The sequence below is a fragment of the Trachypithecus francoisi genome, unplaced genomic scaffold (genome assembly GCF_009764315.1).
Source record: "Trachypithecus francoisi isolate TF-2019V2 unplaced genomic scaffold, Tfra_2.0 Lachesis_group11, whole genome shotgun sequence".
Lineage (NCBI taxonomy): Eukaryota > Metazoa > Chordata > Mammalia > Primates > Cercopithecidae > Trachypithecus > Trachypithecus francoisi.
Window position 1 is genome coordinate 4,753,759 of NW_022681456.1, and position 22,603 is coordinate 4,776,361.

At 44.3% G+C, this 22,603-nt stretch overlaps 1 protein-coding gene across 1 annotated transcript in view; it reads right to left on the reverse strand.

The window, feature by feature from the left end:
* Positions 1–22,603, reverse strand: part of TMEM132C (transmembrane protein 132C) — a 439,254-nt gene that overhangs the window by 280,246 nt on the left and 136,405 nt on the right. Inside the window, exon 2 of the mRNA XM_033220119.1 lies at positions 15,477–16,365. Coding sequence (XP_033076010.1) covers positions 15,477–16,365 — 889 coding nt within the window. The remainder of the gene's footprint in view (positions 1–15,476; positions 16,366–22,603) is intronic.

Sequence of the window (22,603 nt, forward strand, 5' to 3'; positions counted from 1 at the left end):
CATTTAATTTGCTAGAACAAGGGTTTCACCCTCCCATCCATCATTTGTGCTATGGTATCCAATGCCACAGAGACATCAATAGAACATGCTTGCCCTATGGCTGGAAGCTTGGCAAGAACCACTGTGTTATATGAAGCATAGTGGGGTGAAAAATCAGTTACATCAAAATAAGGTAGGCTGATGGGTGGTTAAATGCCCACTGCAGGCTTACTAGGAATGTCATGGGTGAAAGTCTCTTGAACTCTCTGGAGACTTTGTAGCTCACTGGGCTACTGAGAAGGAGGTCGAGCTGTCCCCAGCACCCTGCAGCCACCAGCCCAGTGAGGTGAAAATGGTGCTTTCCCCCATCCACCGTGATGTGCAGCCATGCCTGGTCCTCCTCTCCCCACTGTGCATCTCAGGATGGCATAATTGTGTCTGTCCGCTGCACGCTTTAGCTCTCCCATCTGAGATACGGAGAGGTGAGCCATCATTTTTAAGAGCCAGTCCCATGCCTGGGCACCCTGTTTCGGGATATGGTATTAGGAACTGATGAAATGCATCGTAATGAAGGTGTGACATTCTTTCTGCCAGTGTGTTATCCAAGGGGAGCCCCATCTTTGAATACCCCTCTCTGATGTTATCAAAGCCCTGTTCTTGTCGTTTTCTAACAGAAGGGATATTAAGTTATACTTATTACAAAGTATAGGCTAACTAGATTAGGTCCTTGCTCCTTGGTGAACATGAAAATTGGCCTTGATTTCCATGGCTGGTCGACACACGACCTGAGCCAACATCTGGGAGGAGCATTTCAAAGAGACAGAGCTCCTTGCATGGTCAGGCAAGGCTGTCGGGTTCCCAACAGACAGCTCTTAGCAGTCCATGTTCCCGGGCACATTCGTGATCCCCGGAGAAGCACGGTGGCTTTTCAGCCTGATAAGCAACTGGTTATAACCTGTGACTGTGGTCATCTACCTAGCCACACGGCGATCAACCATTTATTCACATTTATTCATCTCAGGGTTTCTCCATCGCCGCACGTTGACTGGCATTTCGGATTAGAATATTCTTTGTGGGGTTAGGGAGGCTGTCTTGCACATTGTGGGATATCTAGCACTATCTCTAATCTCTGTTTACTAGACGCCAGTAGCACCTCCCTCCCCAATTCTGACAACCAAAAATGTCCCCAGACATTGCAGATATCTCTGGGGAAGTGAGGGTAAAACTCTTTCCCTGTTGAAAGACCTGGTTTACCTCAATGAAAGCAATGGCATCCCTCCTCCCAAAGAAGGTAGATGCTGCTACAGAGATGGGAGTTCATCAATTAGAATGCTTTCAGCTGCAATCCACAGCACTCAATCAAGCATAGTTGCAATAGACTCTGTGTAATGTCTAGAAAAATACATGTAATAATAAAAATAATGCAATGAAAATAGAATTAAGTGCTTAATATGTGCAAATATGTTAAAATTATCTTACTAAAGTCTCACAATAACCCTGAGCTGGTGTTACTGTTATCATCTCTATGTATAAACTGAGGCACAGAAAGATTAGGGAACCCACCCTGGTGGCACAGCTAGAACACTGTACGTGCCGGATTTGGACTCAGTTGTCCATCTTTGAACTTACAGCCTTCCTCTATGCCACAGGTGTGGGCATCTGCTATTTCCTGCACGTGACACGAATCCTTCTCCATCCAGCACCTGCACACAATTTTCTCTTTTTCAAACCACTCTGTCTACACTTCCAGACAGCGTGTTTTTCATGGGATTAACCTTCCACTGCTGGCTCTAAGGGTAGCCTGGCAAATAGGTATGTTGAAAGCTGCTGGCCACAATAAATGGATGACAGGTGGGTGTATGACCCACAACAAGTGGAGGTAACTCAATCTGAGGACATTTATTGCACCTATTATAAAAAAGATGCCTAAACTCTGAGCAGGGTCTGAGCTGGGAACCCTTGGGGTGACCACGTAGGGAACCAGCAGGAAGAAGAACAATGTAGGCGAATGGGAGTTGCACAATAAGTGAGGGAGACTGAGTCCCAGGAACACCATTCACGCCCTGATGCATTTGTACCTGAAACCCCCGAAAGCTTGAGTTATAGGGGAAAAAAAATCCTTTTTAAGTTTAAGTCAGTTAGAATAGCAACCAAAATAAGCTTGACAAATGCATTCCTCTTCTCTCAGGCCTTCGGTTTCCTCTTCTGTAGAACGGGTTGTTGAGAGGATTGCGTAGCATATCGGGAACGCATGACCTGCCAAACCCCACACAAACAGGACTGTCTGGAAGCCCAATAGGATAGCCCAAGCAGCAGCCCCATGAGGAGCCAGCACTCTGGCTCTTGGGACTGACAGGTCCCATCCTGGCAGCACTGGGCAAGAACAGCTGAAAAGGCTGTGCACTCCTTTATTTTGTTCTAGCAAATTCTGCTTTTAAAGGTCCCTCTGGAAAATTCAACAGAAAGAAGGCTTCGTCAGGAAAGCATGGCCGCAGTGCCTGCAATATCAGAGCACACGACAATGGGCACTGGTATTTTAGAGGAACTTGAGAGATGGCCTCTGTCTCCTGCACATTGTACTGAGGAGTGTTTCCATCTGAGTGAGAGCCACAAGTAGTGGGTGAGGATTCCGGGCTTCTCCAGCTGAGTGCCTTCACAGGAAGGTGATGGAGGAAGAAATTCCTGGTGGATGTGCGTTCACCTAATGTAGCTGGGTGGAGTATCGAGAGCTTGGATCCCACCCTGGAGGAAAGTGGGGAAGGGGAACCAGGAGGATCCAGTCTTGGAGGAAGTGTCCTAGGCTGAGCCTGAGACCTACAGCCTGCCTCCTCCCTCCGTCTCAATCCCGTCTACACTGCGTCCTCCTCCTGTGTTCCTGGATGTCCCCACTTCCAGGCCACCACCTTTCCTAAAAATATACAGAAGTAGAAACTGAAAGGACTAATAAATACACAAAAAAACACACTCCACTTCTCTAGGAGCACAGGAAATAGGAGCTGACACAGCAAGGAGGTCCCAGGAAAGACTTTCAACAAGCATGATGCAATCAAAATAATCAAAATGCTCTTGAAATAAGGATGCTTTTTTTTTCTTTCTAGCCAAGATTTTAATTCAGTTAATTATTTTTGGAGTTTCAAGACATAAATGGTGCAGGTTTGCAATATTCAGGAACCCTGGAGCAATGACACGACCACAAACAAGTGCCAGCATACGGGACTCTAAAGTTACCTTAGTACCCAGAACACTGGAGTACCCAGCGTGCTTTCTGAAATCATTACTTGCCACCTTATACTGCCTCTGCTCCCCACAAATTTTTAGCTAGAAAGGGACTACATGTCACAGGTCCACTAATGCATGTGCTACATCTTTCACAACAGACAAAGCTGTGATTTGGAGAACTCGAAAACTCAGACGACACTTAAATGGGCTAAAGAATGTGGAAGAAAGAAGGCAGAATTCGGGGTCAGAGGGCTCTGGTTCCTTTCTGTTTTCGCAGAGCTCGAGTCAATTTTATGTTTAAATGTTTCCAACAACAGTAAAATCGCTCTCCAGTGTTTCATGGGAGCTGGGCTGCCTGGCAACCCAGATGTGTTGTGCGGAGCTGCGGAGGGGGACAGGGGATGGAGCAGGACACATTATTTCTTTACTTCTTCCCAAGCAGAAAGAAAATTGTTCCTTTTCTCTGTTCCAGAAGAATACATTTAAAATGACAAGCTGAAGAAAATGAAAACAAACCCTTCCTTTGGAGACATTCAACAGGGGAAATGAATTTCAGACAGACTGTGGGAAAATGAGTTTCCAGAGTTCTCTGAATTGGCTCCAAACTTGCAGTCAGTGCAAACTTGGTCGTGTTTTAGGGTCTCCTCTGCTAATCAGGAGGCTGGGAACGGTCAGCTTGCTCCTGAGGAATCTACTCGATCCTGCAGATTTATTATGCCCAGTAGGAAGGAAAGAGCCAATGATCATGCAGGGCAAGCCAGGTATCTGGACAGTGCCTTTGAGGGTTTCTCATATCCTCAGATATCAAATAGATACGAAAACACTTCGCTCCCTGAAATGAAGCTATAACGGCATACACCCAGGCTGTGCTCAGTAATTAGAAGAGTGGATTTGAGAGTGAGGTCTAGACTCCTCTGGCGGAGAGGAGTTTATTCTCCACGTGGCGAAGGTCCAGATTCCCGTTTGTAACTTTGCTTTTCCACCACAGGGAACATGGCCTGGTGCTGCCAAGGGGCATGTGGCAATTGAAAAGAACCAGGGAAAGACAGAGTGGCAGGCTTTGAAGCACGTCGGGCAGTCTGTCTTCTCGGCCATGGGTTCAATGCTGCTTTCCACCCACCCCCAAATTCACATCCAACTGGAACTTCAGAATGCAACCTGATTCGGGAAAAGGCCCTTTGCAGATGGAATTAGTTAAGGATCTCCAAATGAGAGCCTTCTGGATGAGGGTGGGTCTGAAACTCAAAGACGGATGTCATAGTAAGAGAAAGGACAAAGATACGGAGACACGGTGGAGAAACACAGAGAGAAAATTCACATGAAGACGGGGCAGGCATTGGATAGATGTGGCCACAAGCCAAGGACCACCGAGGACAGCCAGCAGAGGCAAGGGAGGGTCTTCTCTAGAGCCTTCGGAGGGAGCATGGCCTTGACGGCACCCTGATTTCAGGCTTCTGACCTCAAGAAATGTGAGAGAACAAAGTTCTGTTGTTTCAAGCCACCAAGTTTGGGACAATTTGTTATGGCAGCTGCAGGAAACGGATGCATCCTTCTGCTTTGAGGCATGATTTAAACCGAGAGACACAGTCAAGTGCCCCAGACTGCACAGTAGTGGTTGAGAAGCGATTCTGCTGTCAGCTTCCATTTCCAATTTCTCTTTAGAGCCAGTAATTCTGGTTGAAATCAAGGAGACTTGTAATGTGGCTGCTCCCTTTAACAGGGCACACGTGTGAGTGCCATTCACTGTGGCCCCTCCCAGACGAGTGCCAAGGGGCAGGGGACGGGGTGCACAAAAGGCTGGCCGCGGTGTGCAGGTGGGGAGTTTCCATCAGAACTGTGTCTGCATCATGGATCCACTGTCTTCACTAGATGATGTGTTGATCTGGGTGGCCTGAGGGACCGGCTAACGGAGATTATAGTGAGGGGATGCTGAGGCCCTTTCCAATATCCTCTTACCACTACCTCTCCCTCTCCCCTCGGAGCTTCCCTCACCTGTATCCCTGGCCAGCCATATAGGCGTGGAATTTGCCACCTTCAATCCACATATCTGAATGAAGTTGGCTGATCCTTGTTTTGGCCATTCTCACTAATCAAAAATGTTGACGGGGTTTCTAAATGTGATACAGTACAAAGCACAATAGAAAATTAGAAACAGTGGTCTGGTCCTAATAACCTTGTCAAGTAACGGGCAAAGCAAAACATGTGGCTGCCCAATGGAAAAACCATCTGTAGGATAAAGTTTTGAAAATTGGCTCAATGTTTAACGTGTAGTTAGTTTAGAGGCAATAAAGAAAAGTCAAGGTCAATAGCCTTTTCTATGACACACATCATCTCTTGGGATATCATTCTGTCAAGTATACGATTCAGTATTTCGTATATTCACAAAGTTGCACAACCATCACCACTACCTAATTTCAACATGTTTTTATCACCCCAAAAAGAAACCCCAAACCCATTGGCAGTCGTTCCCCACATGCCATCTCCCGTTGTCCTGGGAACCACTAATCTACTTTCTGTCTCTATGGATTTACCTTTTCTAGGCATTGTATACAAATGGATTCATGTAATATGTGACCTTTTGTGTCTGGCTTTTTTTTTTTTTTTTCACTTAGCATCATGTTTTTAAGGTTCATCCATATTGTAGCATGTATCAGTGGTTTATTCCTTTTATGGTCGAATAATATCTCATTGCATGCAAATATCACATTTTGCTCATTCATTCATCAGGTGATCTGTGCACACAGTGGTATATTATTCAGCTATCAAAAGGAAAGCTGCTGTGAACATTTATGTATTTTGTAGTTATGTATATTTCATGCACAAGTAGGAGACTCACTTCTGAGCAGCCATTAGCCCACCACACTGGGCTAATTTTTTTTTTTTTTTTTTTTTTTTAGTAGAGATGGGGTTTCACTGTGTTAGCCAGGATGGTCTCAATCTCCTGACCTCATGATCCGCCTGCCTCAGCCTCCCAACATGCTGGGATTACAGGTGTGAGTCACCGTGCCCGGTCCCAAAGTCCTTTTAAAGGAGCACTCATGATTGGTGTTTGTCTATTAGAACAGGCATGTTCCATGAATCCCACCCCTAACCCTCCCGTGGAAATCTGTGACTCTGCTTTTTGCCTTGAGCTGGTTAGAAACTTAGGTTTAGTCTCCAAGGGATTAACCTCCCAAAGTCCTTTTTTTTTTTTTTTTTTTGGAAATGGAGTCTCACTGTGTTGTCACCCAGGCTGGAGTGCAGTGATGCAATCTCAGCTCACTGCAAGCTCTGCCCCCTGGGTTCATGCCATTTCCTACCTCAGCCTCCCGAGTAGCTGGGACTGCAGGTGCCTGCCACCATGCTAGGCTAATTTTTTGTATTTTTTCTTTTTTCTTTTTTTTAGTAGAGATGGGGCTTCACTGTGTTAGCCAGGATGGTCTCAATCTCCTGACCTCATGATCCGCCTGCCTTGGCCTCCCAAAATGCTGGGATTAGAGGTGTGAGTCACTGCGCCCGGCCCCAAAGTCCTTTTAAAGGAGGTGAAACCCACTTTTATTTTTTTTTTAAGAGACAGGGTCTCGCTATGTTGCCCAGGCTGGACTTGAACTCCCAGGTTCACACAATCCTCCCACCTTGGCCTCCAGAGTAGCTGGGACTATAGGCAAAAGCCAGTCTTTCAACTCTACCTGAATTTCCTTGATATACATTGAGACTCTAGAAATGAATCCACCTACAAACCTCATCCTGTTTGGAAAAATAATACTTCTCTCAGTATTCTTGCATAAATCTTAGCACATTTCTTCAAAGGCTTTCTTCCCTGCGTCCACCCTTCATCCTTTTTGTTTATTGGAACATGGTGAGAGCATACGCGGCTGTTAAGCACACACAGCATGGTGTTGCCTTGGTTGGGGGAGATTCAGTGACTGATGAAATGACTGGGCTTCATCCACCAGTTAAAGCAGGACAGAACTAATGAACCAGGAGGTCCCATACACAGCTAGGAAAGAACATCACCTTCTGTGCCGAAGCTGAGAAGCAGCTCCTTGCTCTCTTACTTTCTGAGTGCACTCCTGCAAAGCAAGGGCTATTAAAGACTACATGCTTGGCATCTAGTCTCTCTTCTGTTCTGTCTTTACTCATAAGAGAGGACTACCTCCTTATTTCACAGTGTTTTACTTCAAAAATGAATCTCTTAGGATTTATATCCTGAAGTCTCCATTATCAGTCCTGACACACAAAAACCTACCCAGCAAAGGACAAAGAAGCCATGTAATTGCTGTTCCATTTTCAGTGATGTTTGAGGACCATCACAAGGCCCACATCCCACAGACCACCCAGATATCTATATTCTCTGCAAGTCAAGAGTGTAGGCTCGTGGTTGTCAACCAGTGTGATTTTATCCCCCAAAGAAGAGTTAGCAATGTCAGGAGACATTTTGGTTATCAGAACTGGAGCAGAAGTGGAGGTGCTACTGGACTTTATCTATTGAGTAGAGTCCAGGGATGCTGCTCAATATTTTACAATCCACCAGACAGCCCAACACAAATTAGTTGGCCCCAAATGTTGATGACATTGAGGTTGAGAAGCCAGTCCCTAGGCTAAGCATCTCTCTTCACTGCGTTGAGACATGGGGATGTGTCTATTTACTGCACATAAATTCATGTTAGCAGCAGAGTATAATCTCCCAGTCAAGAGCGATGCTTTATGACTCTCTGGGCATCCCTAATGCAGGGTTCGGAATTGGTTACAAGTAGAGAACAAATCTCTTCCATGTCTGTGAATCACGTTGTTCAATTAAGAGAGCTTATTTTAAATTGGAGAGGATGAATGATCACTGCCTCTGCTCTTTAGGTATCTATTTCATTGCTTACTGACAAGGCCAGACATTCATGTCCCCCTACCCCCAAGTTCTTTGCTTTAATAACCTGCAGCATCAAGACTGACCTACCTACTTACAACCTGCAACTTGAGTCAAACTAACACTGATTTTTTTTTTTTTTTTTTTTTGAGACAGAGTCTCGCTCTGTCACCCAGGCTGGAGTGCAGTGGCACGATCTCGGCTCACTGCAAGCTCCGCTCCCATGTTCACTCCATTCTCCTGCCTCAGCCTCCCGAGTAGCTGGGACTACAGGCGCCCTCCACCATGCCTGGCTAATTTTTTTGTATTTTTAGTAGAGATGTGGTTTCACCATGTTAGCCAGGATGGTCTCGAACTCCTGACCTTGTGATCCACCTGCCTCAGCCTCCCAAAGTGCTGGGATTACAGGCGTGAGCCACCACGCCTGGCCCCTAACACTGATTTTGACAGCACAGTGATTCTGTGAGCTCCGTCTAAGCTAGGCTTTGGGGAGGCAGTCATGTGGAAGTCGTCCCATCCTCAACATCCCCAGGGGCTCAGGAGCATGGAGGTACGCTGAGACGGCAGTGGGAATTTTCAGAACTGATGACCTCCACTGTCAATATATTTTGAACATCTTTGGAAAAGTAAATAATGCCTATGCTTTCTCTAAGGAATCCTGATCTTTATTTCAAGAAGGCTCAGTTAATTATGAAAGAAAACATCCATGAAACGGAATGTTTATGAAACAGGTTTGATATTAGGTATTTGGTTTTGCATTTATTCAATGAATGTTTACTGGGGCTTTATTTTGTGCCAAGTCATACACCAAGGGCTGGGGATACAGCAGTGAACAGAGAGATGGAAAAAGGGCTTACCCTCGTGAGCCAACACACTCATATTTGTAAAACCTATCTGCATATGTGTTTTCCATTTATGTTGGTAATTATTTTTTATTTCTTAAAATAGGCTTCCAAAATAACGTCATAGCTACAAGAAACAAAGGTTCCATCTTCCCCACTTTGACTTTTGGGTCTCATGAACTAATTTGATTATAAAGCAAAGGTTGCCTTTGAATTCACTTTGTGAAGTTGCAGACAAAATTCAGTCTGCTTGTTTTTGCTCATGGAAGACTGTCCTTTGTGAAAATGATCTTGCCAAGAAGGTTCATGCCAAGTTTATATGTATGTTATTAGTCTCATAGATATTTCCAAAAAGTCCAGGCCCTCTCAGTGAAGCCACTGTGCGAAGACCCATGGGAGAGAGAAAGTCTTTGGGTTTCTCAGTGAGGAGAGATTATTCAAGGTCTCCCTGCATGTCCTCCATGAATTTCCCAATAGAAAAGAACAAGCACTGGACCTCAGTGATCCAACATTCTGTGTCCTGGGTGGTTTTCTCCTGTGATCTAAGCAGCAGCCAAAGGTGGAGGCAGCTGGAGAGATCTGGATGATATATACACCATGTGTTCTTTATGCACTCATTGGCTGATGGGCATTTAGGTTGATTCCATATCTCTGCAATTAGCTATGTGTACACAGAGGCATATAGAGTGCTAGAATGGATGTTGGAGACTCAGAAGGGGAGAGGGGAGAGGCTGTTCAGGGATGAAAAGTTACCTATTGGGTACAACGTATGCCAGTTGGGTGACAGGGGCACTAAAATCCCAGATTTCACCACTGTGTACTTCATCCCTATAGCCCAAAAACACTTACACCCCCTAAAGCTACTGCAATGAAAAAAATACAGTGTTGGTTCCCAAACTTCAGCGAGACTCATACCAACTTCACTATTATTCCCACATCTGTGTACATCCTCTTATATTATTTCCTTCTTGAATATTTTTTCCTTAAAACAATGATTTTAAGCATTAAAGTACATTTTAATTAAATTAAAATTATAGTACATTATCTAGGAAGGGAAAACCTGCCTCTCCCACAGGATTTCCATCACAGAATGGCAGCTCTGTCCTTCATCCCCAGCGTCCTGATGCTCTGCGTCTCCTTCACACAAGTGTGCCCACAAATCTCATCAGTCCTAGCTTTAAAATTAATCCAGAATCTGCACACTCATTTACACCTCTGCTGCTGTTATCCTGATCCAAGCCTCTGCCTTCTCTCACCTAGATTACTGCAATATATAAAAATAAGTTACATCGTGACATTCCTTATTCAAAACCTTCCAGTAGTCCCCATCTCACCTGGAATAAAAGTGTGTACAACGGCTCACAAAGTCCAAGGTGATGTGAATCCCAGCTCCCCTCACAGCTCACCTCCCCCGACCTCTCCTGTCTTCCATTCTGTTTCAGCCACATTTGTCTCCGTACTGTTCCTGACACAAACCAAGCAAGCATCCCCAGGACCTTTGCACATGTTTCCATGCCAAGACCACACTTAATTCAAATGCCACTTTTTCAACAAAGCCTGCCTTGACTGTCCCCTTAAAGTGTATTCTCAGCACTTTCCATTCTTCCTCCCTTGTTCATTTTTTCCTAAGCCACTTATCACTATCTATTGTATTTACTTGGTTGTTATTATTATTATTATTACTACTGAGACAGAGTGCCACTCTTGTCACCCAGGCTGGAGTTCACCGGCATGATCTTTGCTCACTGCAACCTCCGCCTCCCGGGTTCAAGCCATTCTCCTGTCTCAGCCTCCCAAGCAGCTGGGATTACGGTGCCCACCATCCTGCCCAGCTAATTTTTTTGTATGTTTAGTAGAGACAGGGTTTCACCACATTGGCCAGGCTGGTCTTGAACTCCTGACTTCAGACAATCCACCCAGCTCAGCCTCCCAAAGGGCTGGGATTACAGGTGTGAGCTACTACACCCAACCCAATTTTGATTATTTTTATCTTCCCCCACTAGGAAATCAGCTTCACACAGGCAGGGAGTGTTGCCTATTTCATTCAGGGCTGTAGAACAATGCCTGATAAATGGGCAGGAGTCAGTACATATGAATTGAGTCAATACTTGCCAAGTGAATGAAAAGAAATGGAAAACCACTGTTTTGTTTGTTTAGTATTTGGGCTATCAAAAGAAAATAACTATAAACAATGAAAGCACAACAAAGTTTTAAAATTTCAGCTAGAAAAGAAGAAGGCTTGGAAACAGTGACCTTTCTTTTTACCAAAAAAAAAAAAAAAAAGAAAACAAGATAAGTAGGGGCTCTCAGGATGTTAGAAGTATGCTAGCAGAAAACAAGACTTTTCATTGTAACATTATAAGAACGGAATGACAACTGAACACAAAGCCTGTGTACACTCTGCAATTCCATGGCGCTTAGCGTCTAGCATTGTACATCTCTTGTACACAGCTGTGGGCCGACACACGGAAGTCCAGAGCCTTCCCACCCATCCTGGAGAGCGTGCCGTTCATAAAGCTCATTTTATGCAGGATGGAATTCCAGGGACTCTGTCTTCACCGGCTGGCTTAAGGTTAAGCTCTCTGAGGGCCTCTCGGATGTTGTCCAGCTTAAGGCAGATGGTGCTCAAATACCTACGGGGTTCTTGGCAAATACCAGATTCAGAAAGAAGGGCGCGCAGTCTTGGAGGCTGAACTAACTACACCCCTCGGTTGCGTCACTTCTTGGCACACATGCACATTTTGATCATTTCTATCTTGCCTACTAGAACATAAGCTTCACTCGGGCAGGAAGTTTTGCCTGTTTTATTCACTGCTGTAGAACAATGCCTGGCAAATGGGCATGGTTGGATACTTGCACATTGCATTGATGATACAGAAGCACACAGCGTATCTAGGGCACAGCGTATCTAGGGGCCTGCAAAGATGGCATCTCTGCACAAGAAGGAAGTTCTCTGTATTCCCTGAAAAAAAAAAAAAAAAAAAGGAGAAGCAGACCGAGCTCATCTTTTCCTAATGGACACTGAGAGACTTGGGCAGGTGTTCAAGGAACTCATTCTTCCAACTGAACTTCCTTGCCTTTGAAAATGCCTTCAGTCACAGATAAGCTGGAAAGAGATAAGGTGTCCTAAAACCTACATTCTGACCCAAACATCCTCTGTGGTTTGGTTAATAATGTTATGCCAATGACCGTTTCCTGGCCTCAATATTGTATTATGATTATATGAGGCGTTACCACCAGTGGAAGCTGGGGGAGGGGTCTACGGAAGATCACTGTGTTATTTTTGGAACTTCTTACAAATCTGTAATTATTTAAAAACATAAAACCTTATTTTTTTTAAAGAAAAACCTTCAGTCATGTTGGGAAAACAGGGGAATTGGAGACGGGGGAGAGAAAGAGGGAGATTAAGGGAAGGAGAGAAACAGAGAGACTCCACACAGAGCGAAATTCCATTTGACACACTGATGCCTGCTGATCATTTTGGCAACTCAAATTAAGCCAAGACTCTGAAATGTGTATGCCGTCCATAATGTCCCTTTTTAATTAGTGAAATTCCATCTTCAGAATAAGAACGGACCTCAAAGACGGGTCTTCAGATGGTTTGTTTGTTCCCTATTCTTTGAATTCCGACATGCCTGAGACACACGCACTTGCATGTGCACATGTGTTTGGGGAAACTTTGCTGCTCAGACTTTCTCATGAGCAATTGCTTTTAGCCCTTAGGAAATTTGCTTCGAATTTAAAACCTGAGGTAAGGAAATATAACACGTGCCATATCTTGTTGAACAGGGGGTGAGGTGGACCTTCTCTCCCCAGGACTTTGATCTGATGGGAAAGATCAGAAGGGAGGGAATACAGCTGCTGCCCTTGACGGCACTAAGCAGTACCCTTTCATGTGACTAAGTCTTACCCCCAGAACCACGCCATTAGTAACCTCTGTGCTACAAACACTCCTGTCATTATACAAAGACACTGCTCTTTAAACAAAATCATAGGACAATGGGAATAATAGAATTTTGAGAATAAATTTAGTAGTTGTTTTACACAACACACAATGTCCACTTACTGCAAAGACAGAATTCAATGCTTATTGAAGGTTTGATGAGTGTTTGAAAACAGCCCTGTTAGTAATATTCAATGTTGACAGAGAAGGTTCAGTGCACCAGACACTGTTATGAGCACCTTGCAAATAAATATCAGCCCACTGAATCCTCACAACCCATGGAAGCAGGTACTAGAATTACATCTGCTTTAGAGAGGAGGAAACTGAGGCACTCAGAGGTTAGTTAACTTGCCTATCATCACAAGTAAAAGGCTGTAAGTAAAAGAGATAGGATCAGAATTGAGATCAGCTGGTTGGAAGACCTTTGTTCACCACCACCATGACTATCTTTGTGATGAAAAATTCAGAAAACAGATCCTCCTCTCTGAAGAGCCCCATCTAAGCATCCCTTCCAGGTGCAGCTGGAAGGTTGTGCACCTCAGACCTAGGGAGCCACGTGGCTCGGCTTGCGCTCACCCTGGTAGACACCAGACCCTGCATTTCCCGAAGAGGAAAGTGAACGAAGTGCAAGGGGGAAGATGGTGACTCTAAAATTTTACAGCTACTTAGCATGACATCAGTTCCCTGTCTTTCTGTCTCCAGCTTCCGAAGCCAGACATAGTTGCATTTATTTCACGATTGATCTGAAACTTAGGGGGCAAAGGGACTTACCAAAAATTAAACTCAGAGCTCCCAGATCAGTATCTTTTTTTTTTTTTTCTTCTTCTTTGAGATGGAGTCTCGCTCTGCTGCCCAGGCTAAAGTGCGGTGGTGTGATCTTGGCTCACTGCAACCTCCACCTCCCAGGTTCAAGCGATTCTCCTGTCTCAGCCTCCTGAGTAGCTAGGATTACAGGTACACGCCACCATCCCCAGCCAATTTTTTGTATTTTAGTAGAGACGGGGTTTCACCGTGCTGTCCAGGCTGGTCTCAAACTCCCGAGCTTAGGCAATCCACCCGCCTCAGCCTCTCAAAGTGCTAGGATTACAGGCGTGAGCCACTGTGCCCGGCTGATCAGTATCTTTTTGAATCCAAGCCAAGGGGAAACAAACACAATATTCAGATCCTTTTATCTGAATATTGGCTTCCTGGCCCCTCAGTGACAAGGTCATGATACTTTCAATAAGCTCTGGATACAGTGACAGCGAGACCTGTCCCTTCCCAGCACGTCCCTCACTGACCACCAAGGTTCACAATGCCAGTGCCATGCGAATCCTTTGTACAATAAATCTCATAAAAAGACGTAGGATTTCATGACATTGCTGAAAGGGATGTCATAACAGTCCTCCAAGCATATCCAAAAAACACTGGCAAATGAAGATCTGCAAAATTAGTTCATTGAAAAATTGAAAGGCAAAACTACAAAGACGATGACAAGATGTATACTTCAGAAGACAATTGTTTAAATCTGAAGGACTAGGATGAGAACCTTATGGAAACCTCTGAACCTTTTTATAAATGAAAAAACAAAAACAAGCAAAACAAAAAAACTTCAAACTTCAAAAATAAGCATCCTTATAGTCATATTACAAAAGTTAAACAGAAACGAAACGTGGTGTGATACGCTATCATTCTAGCTTGCAAATCAAATATTTTTCCAAGCCATTCATTCAAAATGTGATTAAGGCTTTACTCTGACGAGAATTCTAACAAAGCATAGCTGCAATTACAACCTAACTCCTTAACCATAACAGGAAAAAAAACCTTATTTTTATCCAATTTATTTTTTAAACAAATTTCAAACAAATACTTTTTTCATTATTATGACAGTTTAGTCCACATTTTAAGAGGATTTGCTTTAAATGAATTTTACCCCAGTATTAATTATCCTCAGAAAACATGTGCTCCTGTACCAAATTTTAGAATCATTATACAGAGTGACAGAGCAGCCCTGTTAGAGCTTGGATGTTGCCCTCTGTTGAATCTGCAATGGTGACAGTAGGTGGATTATCCTGCTGCTTTGTTTATTTGTTTTACAAGACGGAATACCTTTGCTGAAGAGTTTTATGCGGGGCATGTTTGCTTAATTGTTGCTAAGCTATACTCACGCGCTAAGGCCTCCCAGACACTAACTGGCAACATTTAACATCACCTAATTAAAAAAAAAAAAAAGGTGCTATGCTTGGCTCTTTTCACATATATACCCAAAGTGAGATCTCATCACTCCTCTGCCTTTTCTTGGGCTTCTTGAACATGGACTTTCAATCATGCAACTCAAATGATATCACATCAAAGGATCCACAGCAGAAAAAGAATCACGTCCCTCTCCAAGTGTGAGGGTAACTGAAGGTCTAGAGAGGCGGATTACTCTGTCTAGATCCTTTTGGATCTAACTTCCGCCCGCCCTTTGCCTCTTCTTCCCTCTATAACCCATGGTGGAAGGAGAGCTGTTGACAGCATGTGGGCAGGTGCATAATTTGCCTTCCCCTGTTAATGCTGAACAGTGCCTGAAGATAGTGAAAATCGATGCTTCCTGAATATCTATCTGCCACGCATGGAACCCAATCTCACACCAGCCACGCCAAAGATGAGCAGGGCCAAGCATGGCACCTACCTCAAGATGAAGAAGTCCACGGAGGAATTGCTCGCGATGGTGACATAGGCCGTGACCACGTCTCCCTGCTTGACTGGCCTGGAAGGCAGCCAGATGACCACGTTACCATCCAAACGCAGCTCGCTGAGCTGGGCGCTGTCCTGGGCCCGGTAAAGGCCGACGGTGCCGATCCTCTGCAGGTGAGACGTGGTTTCCTCCAGCCCATCCTTTCCTGGACGGATGGCGTTGCCCTTCCTGAAGTCACCCCCGGCACAGTCCCCTCGCTCGCTTCCTGGGTGCACGGTGTAGTAGAGCTCCACGGGGGTCCCCTCCGGCTGGTCCACGAACTTCTTCCTCCCGGCACCCAACGTCGGGGCACTGAACCAGCTGGCCAGGAGCTCCAGCTCGGCCACACACAACCCCAGGTCCCCCCTCAGCCGGCAGCTGCCCCGCACCTCTCTGGTCTCTCGGAAAGCGAAGACCCTCAGGCACGGCAGCTTCTCCCCGGCGCTGCGGTCGTCCCAGTCTCTGCCCACGATGTGGAACAGAACCTGCACTTGGGGCCGGCTCAGGTAGACTTTGTCCCGCAGGATGTGGGCTTTGAGTTTCCAATCAAAACTAAACTTATTGGTTGGACCTAAAAAGTTTGAAGTCAACATCAAGTCCAGAGGCACAACCTTTTCCACAGAAAAGGGTCCATAGCTGGCATTGAGCACTGGGGGCTGCCTGGTTTTGTAGGTAAAGAAGGACTCCGCCCTGGACTGCAGGCTGGAGTTGCGCAGCAGGTCCTGGCTGGCTTCCTTGAGGAAGAAGGAGGTCTCGGCTCTGAGGATGTGGTAGCTCACAGGTAGGTAAGGTGGCAGTGAGGAGAATCGCTGTATGTTGTCTGTGACCCCGTGACCCTCTATCACTAAAAAGGGAAAAAGAAAAGAAAAGAAAAAATCAAAGACAGGATTATTAATGGGCTGCTCATTAGCTGTTAGGTCTGTAAGCCATTTAGAAATGAGGGATAGAAATTCTGAAGTCCACTTGGCTAGAATTTTTATATTCTTTCTGGAATAAGTCATTAAAACGATTCTACATGGTCCATGAATTATGCATATACTTATATTAGGTTGAAACATGAACATGAGAATTCTGTAGAGTAAGATTCGTTGAATGGTGGCAATTTCATAGAGTTCAACTTAACAGAATGACGGTAAATTACCTATAGGAGTAAAGTGGGTATTTTATGAATACTTGGCATGAGTTTAAAATGTACTTAATGGCACTGGTACATAAATAGCAAAACAGGCCAATGAATAAAGTCCATAAATAAACCCAAGAACATATGGAAGTTTAGTCAGTGATAAAGATAGCATCTTAAATCCGGAGGTAAACATAGGCTTTTTTTTCTTCTTTATAATTTTTTTTTAATAGAGATGGGGTCTCATTATTTTGCCCAGTCTGGTCTTGAACTCCTGGGCTCATGCAATCTTCCAACCTCGGCCTCCTAAAGTGCTGGGATTACAGGCATGAGCCACTGCATCTGCTGCAAATGTTGACTTTTAAATCATTGGTGCTAGGACAACTGTACAGCCATTAAGAGAAAAGTAGATCCACACCCCACACCATACATAAGACTGAACTTCAAATGGATCAGCAATATAAATCAAAGAAGTTATATCTTTCAAGCACTAAAGAAAACATGGATGAATTCCTCTGTAACCTGGGTATAGGAAGAGCTTCACAATTATGACTCAAAATCTAAATGCAATTTAAAAAATTTGCCTATATAATTTTAAAAAATTGCATTACAAAAATACCATAAAGTAAAAAGGAAAATGACAAGCTGGGAGTAAATATCTGCAACACATGTATCACATTAAAAGGGCTAATGGCCCTAATATACAGATCTTGAAATTAGAGGAAAAAGATTTTTAAAAATTGAGAGAGAAGTGAGTAAAGGATATGAATAGATATTCACAAAAATATATTAAAATTGTTTATATAGAGATATATATATTCAAAACTATTGAGCATCACTCACAATTAGAGAAATACGAATGAAAACTACAAATACCACCTCTTACCTATAAGACTGACAAAAATGACCAAGTATAACACACACTGTTGGGAAGTCGACAAGCAATAGGCAGTCTTAGTGTATTGCTGCTGAGAATGAAAAGTGGTACGACCTTTCTGGAAGGGAACTTGGCATTACATTTGCATTTTTCTTTGACTCTTTCATCTTACTTCTAGGAATCTACTCTGAAGATACACCTCTGGCAATTAGAAAACACATACACACAAGATCATTTATTGCAACACTTTTTTGTTGTTGTTGTTGAGATGGAGTCTCCCTCTGTCACCCAGGCTGGAGTGCAGTGGTGCGATCTGGGCTCACTGCAAGCTCCGCCTCCTGGGTTCACGCCATTCTCCTGCCTCAGCCTCCCAAGTAGCTGGGACTACAGGTGCCTGCCACCATGCCTGGCTAATTTTTTTGTATTTTTAGTAGAGACATGGTTTATCCGTGTTAGCCAGGAGGGTCTCAATCTCCTGACCTCGTGATCTGCCCGCCTGGGCCTCACAAAGTGCTAGGATTACAGGCGTGAGCCACCACACTCGGCCTCAGAATTGGTTTTAAATGCAAAATATTTTGACACAACCTTCATACCTCTATGTAGAAAAATGGTTGAATAAACTACAGTAAATCCACACAGCGGAGTATCATGAGCTGCAATAAAAAAATGAATAAGATCTGTATGAAGCAGTATGGAGTGCTTTCAAAAATATATTGCTAAGTTAAAGAGCATGGTGCAGAAGGCTATCTGACTATATTAACTTCTGTGTAAGAAAGAAGGGGAGTGTATTCGTCTGTTTTCACACTGCTAATAAAGACATACCCCAGACTGGGAAATTTGAAAAAGAAAGAGGTTTAATGGACTCACAGTTCCACATGGCTGGGAGGCCTCATAATCATGGAGGAAGGCAAAGGAAGAGCAAAGGCATGTCTTACATGGTGGCAGGCAAGAGAGCTTGTGCAGGGGAACTGCCATTTGCAAAACCATCAGATCTTGTGAGACTTACTACCCCAAGAACAATATAGGGGAAACTACCTCCATGATTCAATTGCCTCCACCTGGTTCTGACCTTGAACCATGGGGATTATTACAATTCAAGGTGAGATTTGGGTGGGGACAGAGCCAAACCATACCAGAGAGATAAGAAAACGTCTATGTATTTGCGCATTCATGTAACACACATGAACACACAAGAAAAGAAATCAGAGTCTATAAGGTTTGTTATCAACAGGTGTTGGGTGGGAACCAGGCAGAAATAAAGGGGGTTGAGGATGGGAAGGAAAGATGAAGGGTGTATCTTTTTTGTGTAGTTCTGACCTTTGGAATCATGTTAATGTTGGACATATGATAATAATATCAACACGGTTAAGTAAAAACCCTGAATTGGTCACAAGTGGAAAGAAATGAACTTAATTATATTTCAAATGAATATCAAAACCACACTGAAGGAGGGTAAGGGAGAACCAATCCAAGTAATTTTGGACACATATTTGGTCTTTTTTTAATTCCTCCTATGTCCCTTCAAGATTTTGCTGTTTATGTTTATTCATTTGTTGGAAAACATAGTAACAAGATAAGCCATTTTTCTCATGTTACTCAGAAATAATGAGTTAATGCCCGCCATATTATTATTCCTAAATTCATTAGATTCTTTGATAATCTTGACCCATTTGGGTGGAGAGTGACTTTTAGTCATTGATCACCAAAGACACTATCTTGTCATCATCGTCTTCTTTCTCAGCTGGGGAGAAAGTGTTCGTTATTAACATTTCCAGGTAAAATGAGTTAGCAGAATGAATAAGCATGTCACCCTCTCCCCACTGGGTGGGAGCCCAGTTCCAAGGCTCAGATCCCTCTGGCCCCCTACTGAGATTCAGCACACTGAGTGGCAATACTGATTGGGGTGTGAACCACTTGGCTCTGGGTTCTGCATCTGTTCAGACCTGACATCGCAGACTGCTCACTCTGAGGCTCCACCCAGCCTGCAGATGAGTTTTGCTTGGCCCACAGTGTTTTTTTAAAAAATCTTTATAAAGTGAAACTCAATTTTTAAAAACTGGGGAGTCTCTGGGTTTCCAGCTTGTCTTTGAACATGGGAGGAACTTGCAACATTTGGGCTTTCTCCCCACATGGTGACAATGGGAGGAGGTGACTTACAGCTTCAATGTTGCTGTCATCCTACATGCAGACCACTGCGCGCCATGGAGCTGCCTGCTTGTCCCTCAGGTGCTTTTGAGTTTGAGATTCCTGATTTACAAGATGTAGCTGGCTAAGTCGCTGAATACTGGGGGTTCACAGGCTCAACCTCAAGGTAGGAAAGCACAGCATGTCACCCCTCACTTCCAGGGTTTTTTGTAACTGTACCTGACATCAACAGAAGGACCACCAGCAGCCTCCTTGCTGTTTGAATATTTTCTTTGCTAAGATCCCCCGTGGGCTTATGCTGCCTGAGGACATGGCTAGGAACCTGCTACACACTCATGACCCAGAAACTTCAATTGCCCCAAGTCTAACTTTGAAAACCCAAGAAAGCCCATCTCCTTGTTTCTGTCTTTTAAAACCCCCAGAAAACCCAAACAAGAGTGCATTCGTATATTGACAGCGGAGATGGGAATTGCTCTCTCCTTCTTTCCAGCCTTCCCTCCTGTCCCTTCCTCTCAGTGCAGCCTGCGCAACACGCCAGCATATGGGGCAGCCTGGCTCTGCTGTCCTCTGGAAAGACCCTAATCCTTTTCCCGGCAGGGACACTGGCGAGCAGATCAAAGCTGCCTTTGGTGCTGCAGCCAAATGGACTTGGATTGTCAAGATGGCTTTTCAAAGAAATAACATTCTCTCCAGTTCTCAGCCCAGAGGCCTTGTTCTGGGGTCACCAGCAACAAGGGCACATTTGCCTCCCTCTCTTTAGGGATGGCTCGGCACTTCCATTTTAACCCCCTAATTTCAGAATCAGCTTAAAACATGCGCAAAAGGCCCTGCCGTGGTGCGACATTCCAGAAAGAGCTCTGGCTCTCTGTCCTTAAACACGGACTATTTGGGCAACTTGTCATGGTTTGTAAAAACCAACAGACAAATTGCCACATCTGATGCTTTCATTTTGAGGTATTTATCCCAATCCAAAAAAATCCTCTTAAACCTTGAAGTGTAGGGACTTAGAGACTCATCTGTTTGGAGAAGGTTATGAGCCAAGGGCTCTGTGAAGGGGCGGGCCACAGGACTCCAGGCCCATCTGCAGCGGGGGCATTCGCCAACAGAAAGCATTTGTCAGCAAGCTGTTTCGTCATTCTTCATTCTTCCTACACATAAAGATTCCTTTTCTCTCCTTTTCTTAATGGGAAAAAAGTCTAAAGGAAACCTGTTTGCTTCTAAGCAAATGCTGAGTTTATTTTCTACAAAATACAGATGGAGTAGGCTTGTGGTCTTGCCTCCTCTCTTAAGGTTCTTCCATTCTTTGAACAAGTCACTGTTTATCCTTCAGATGAAGAAAAATGAGAAGGGATGAAGGGAAGTGAAGCCTAGCTCATCCCTTCCCGTTGAGCCTCATTCTGAACTCTTCCAGCTCATGGGGGATTTGACTTGAGTCAAGAAGTGACAGACACCATAAAGAAAGGAGCAAGGCCTTGTACAGTGGCTAAGGGAGCTTCAATTTCCATAAAGAGAAGACAGAGACAGAGAGAGAGAGATTGAGACTGGTTGATCTAGGTATGTAGCATAATAATAATAACAATGGAAGAGTAATTATAAAATGGCACCCCATCTCCTGTATCTACATACTTATCTACAACCTTTGCATGAGACTTTGCAGTTCTCCCATCAAGAGGTGGAGTCAATTTCCCCACTCTTTGAATCTGGGCTGCCTTGTGATTTGCTTTGGCCAAGAGAATATGGAAGAAATGACAGCGTGCCTCTTCTGGGCCCAGGTCTCAACGGGCCTTGTACATTTCCACTCTGCCTCTTTTGGACGCCTGATAGTAGGAAGAAGAACAAGCCTGGGCCAGCCTGGAGAAAAGACCACATGGAGAGGAGCAGTGTGAATCCAGCTGAGGCCATCCTGCATCAGGCAGCCCATGCCCAGCCCCAAACAAGTGAGCAAGTTCAGCCAAGATCAGAAGCCCTGAGACTCAGGAGGCCTTGTACATGATTAAGTCTCCACATTTCAGGGTGTTTCATCATGAGACAATCCCTGATGGAGCAGCCAGCAGTCATCAAGAATTGACCCTATGTATTAGTCCACTTTCATACTGCTATGAAGAAACACCCAAGACTGTGTAATTTATAAAAGAAAAAGAGGTTTAATGGACTCACAGTTCCACAAGACTGGGGAGGCCTCACAATCACGGTGGAAGGTGAAGGAGAAGGAAAGGCACATCTTACATGGCAGCAGGCAAGAGAGTGTGTGCAGGGGAACGGCCCTTTATAAAACCATTAGATCCCATGAGACTTATTCACTAACATGAGAACAGCATAAAAACCTACCCTGATGATTCAATTACCTCCCACCAGGTTCCTCCCACGACATGGGGGGATTACGGGAGATATAATTCGAGATGAGATTTGGGTGGGAACATGGCCAGACCATATCACCATGGTCTAGGTGTGTTTTTAAATGCTTTACATGTGGAATCTCAATTAGTTCTTTACAACCATCTCATGGGGTAAGTATCATGATGACCATTTCTTATAGAAGAGGAAACTGAGGAATAGGGAAGGTAAATAATGTTGCCCCAAATCTCCTGGTTGTAAGTGACATAGCTTAAACTCATGCCTGGCTGTCTGGTTCCAGAGGTTCTGGTCCACTTGGCAACAGAGCTCACCTTGCTCTACTCCCTGCCTCCCACGTGCATGAGGATTCATTGAGATGATGCCTACAAAGTGTTTAGCAAGTCTCTGACTCATAATAAGGGTGCAAGCAGTGTTATAGCTTAATTATATCTTAGTACGTCCTTGTTCCAGAGTTTTAAACTTATTATCGAAGTTTAAACACATCTTGCTCCTTCATATCTCTAGGGTCTCACACACGGCCACTCCTTCTGCCTGATTAATTTCCATTCAGTTTCCAGATCCACCTCACCTCTTCTATTAATAGGA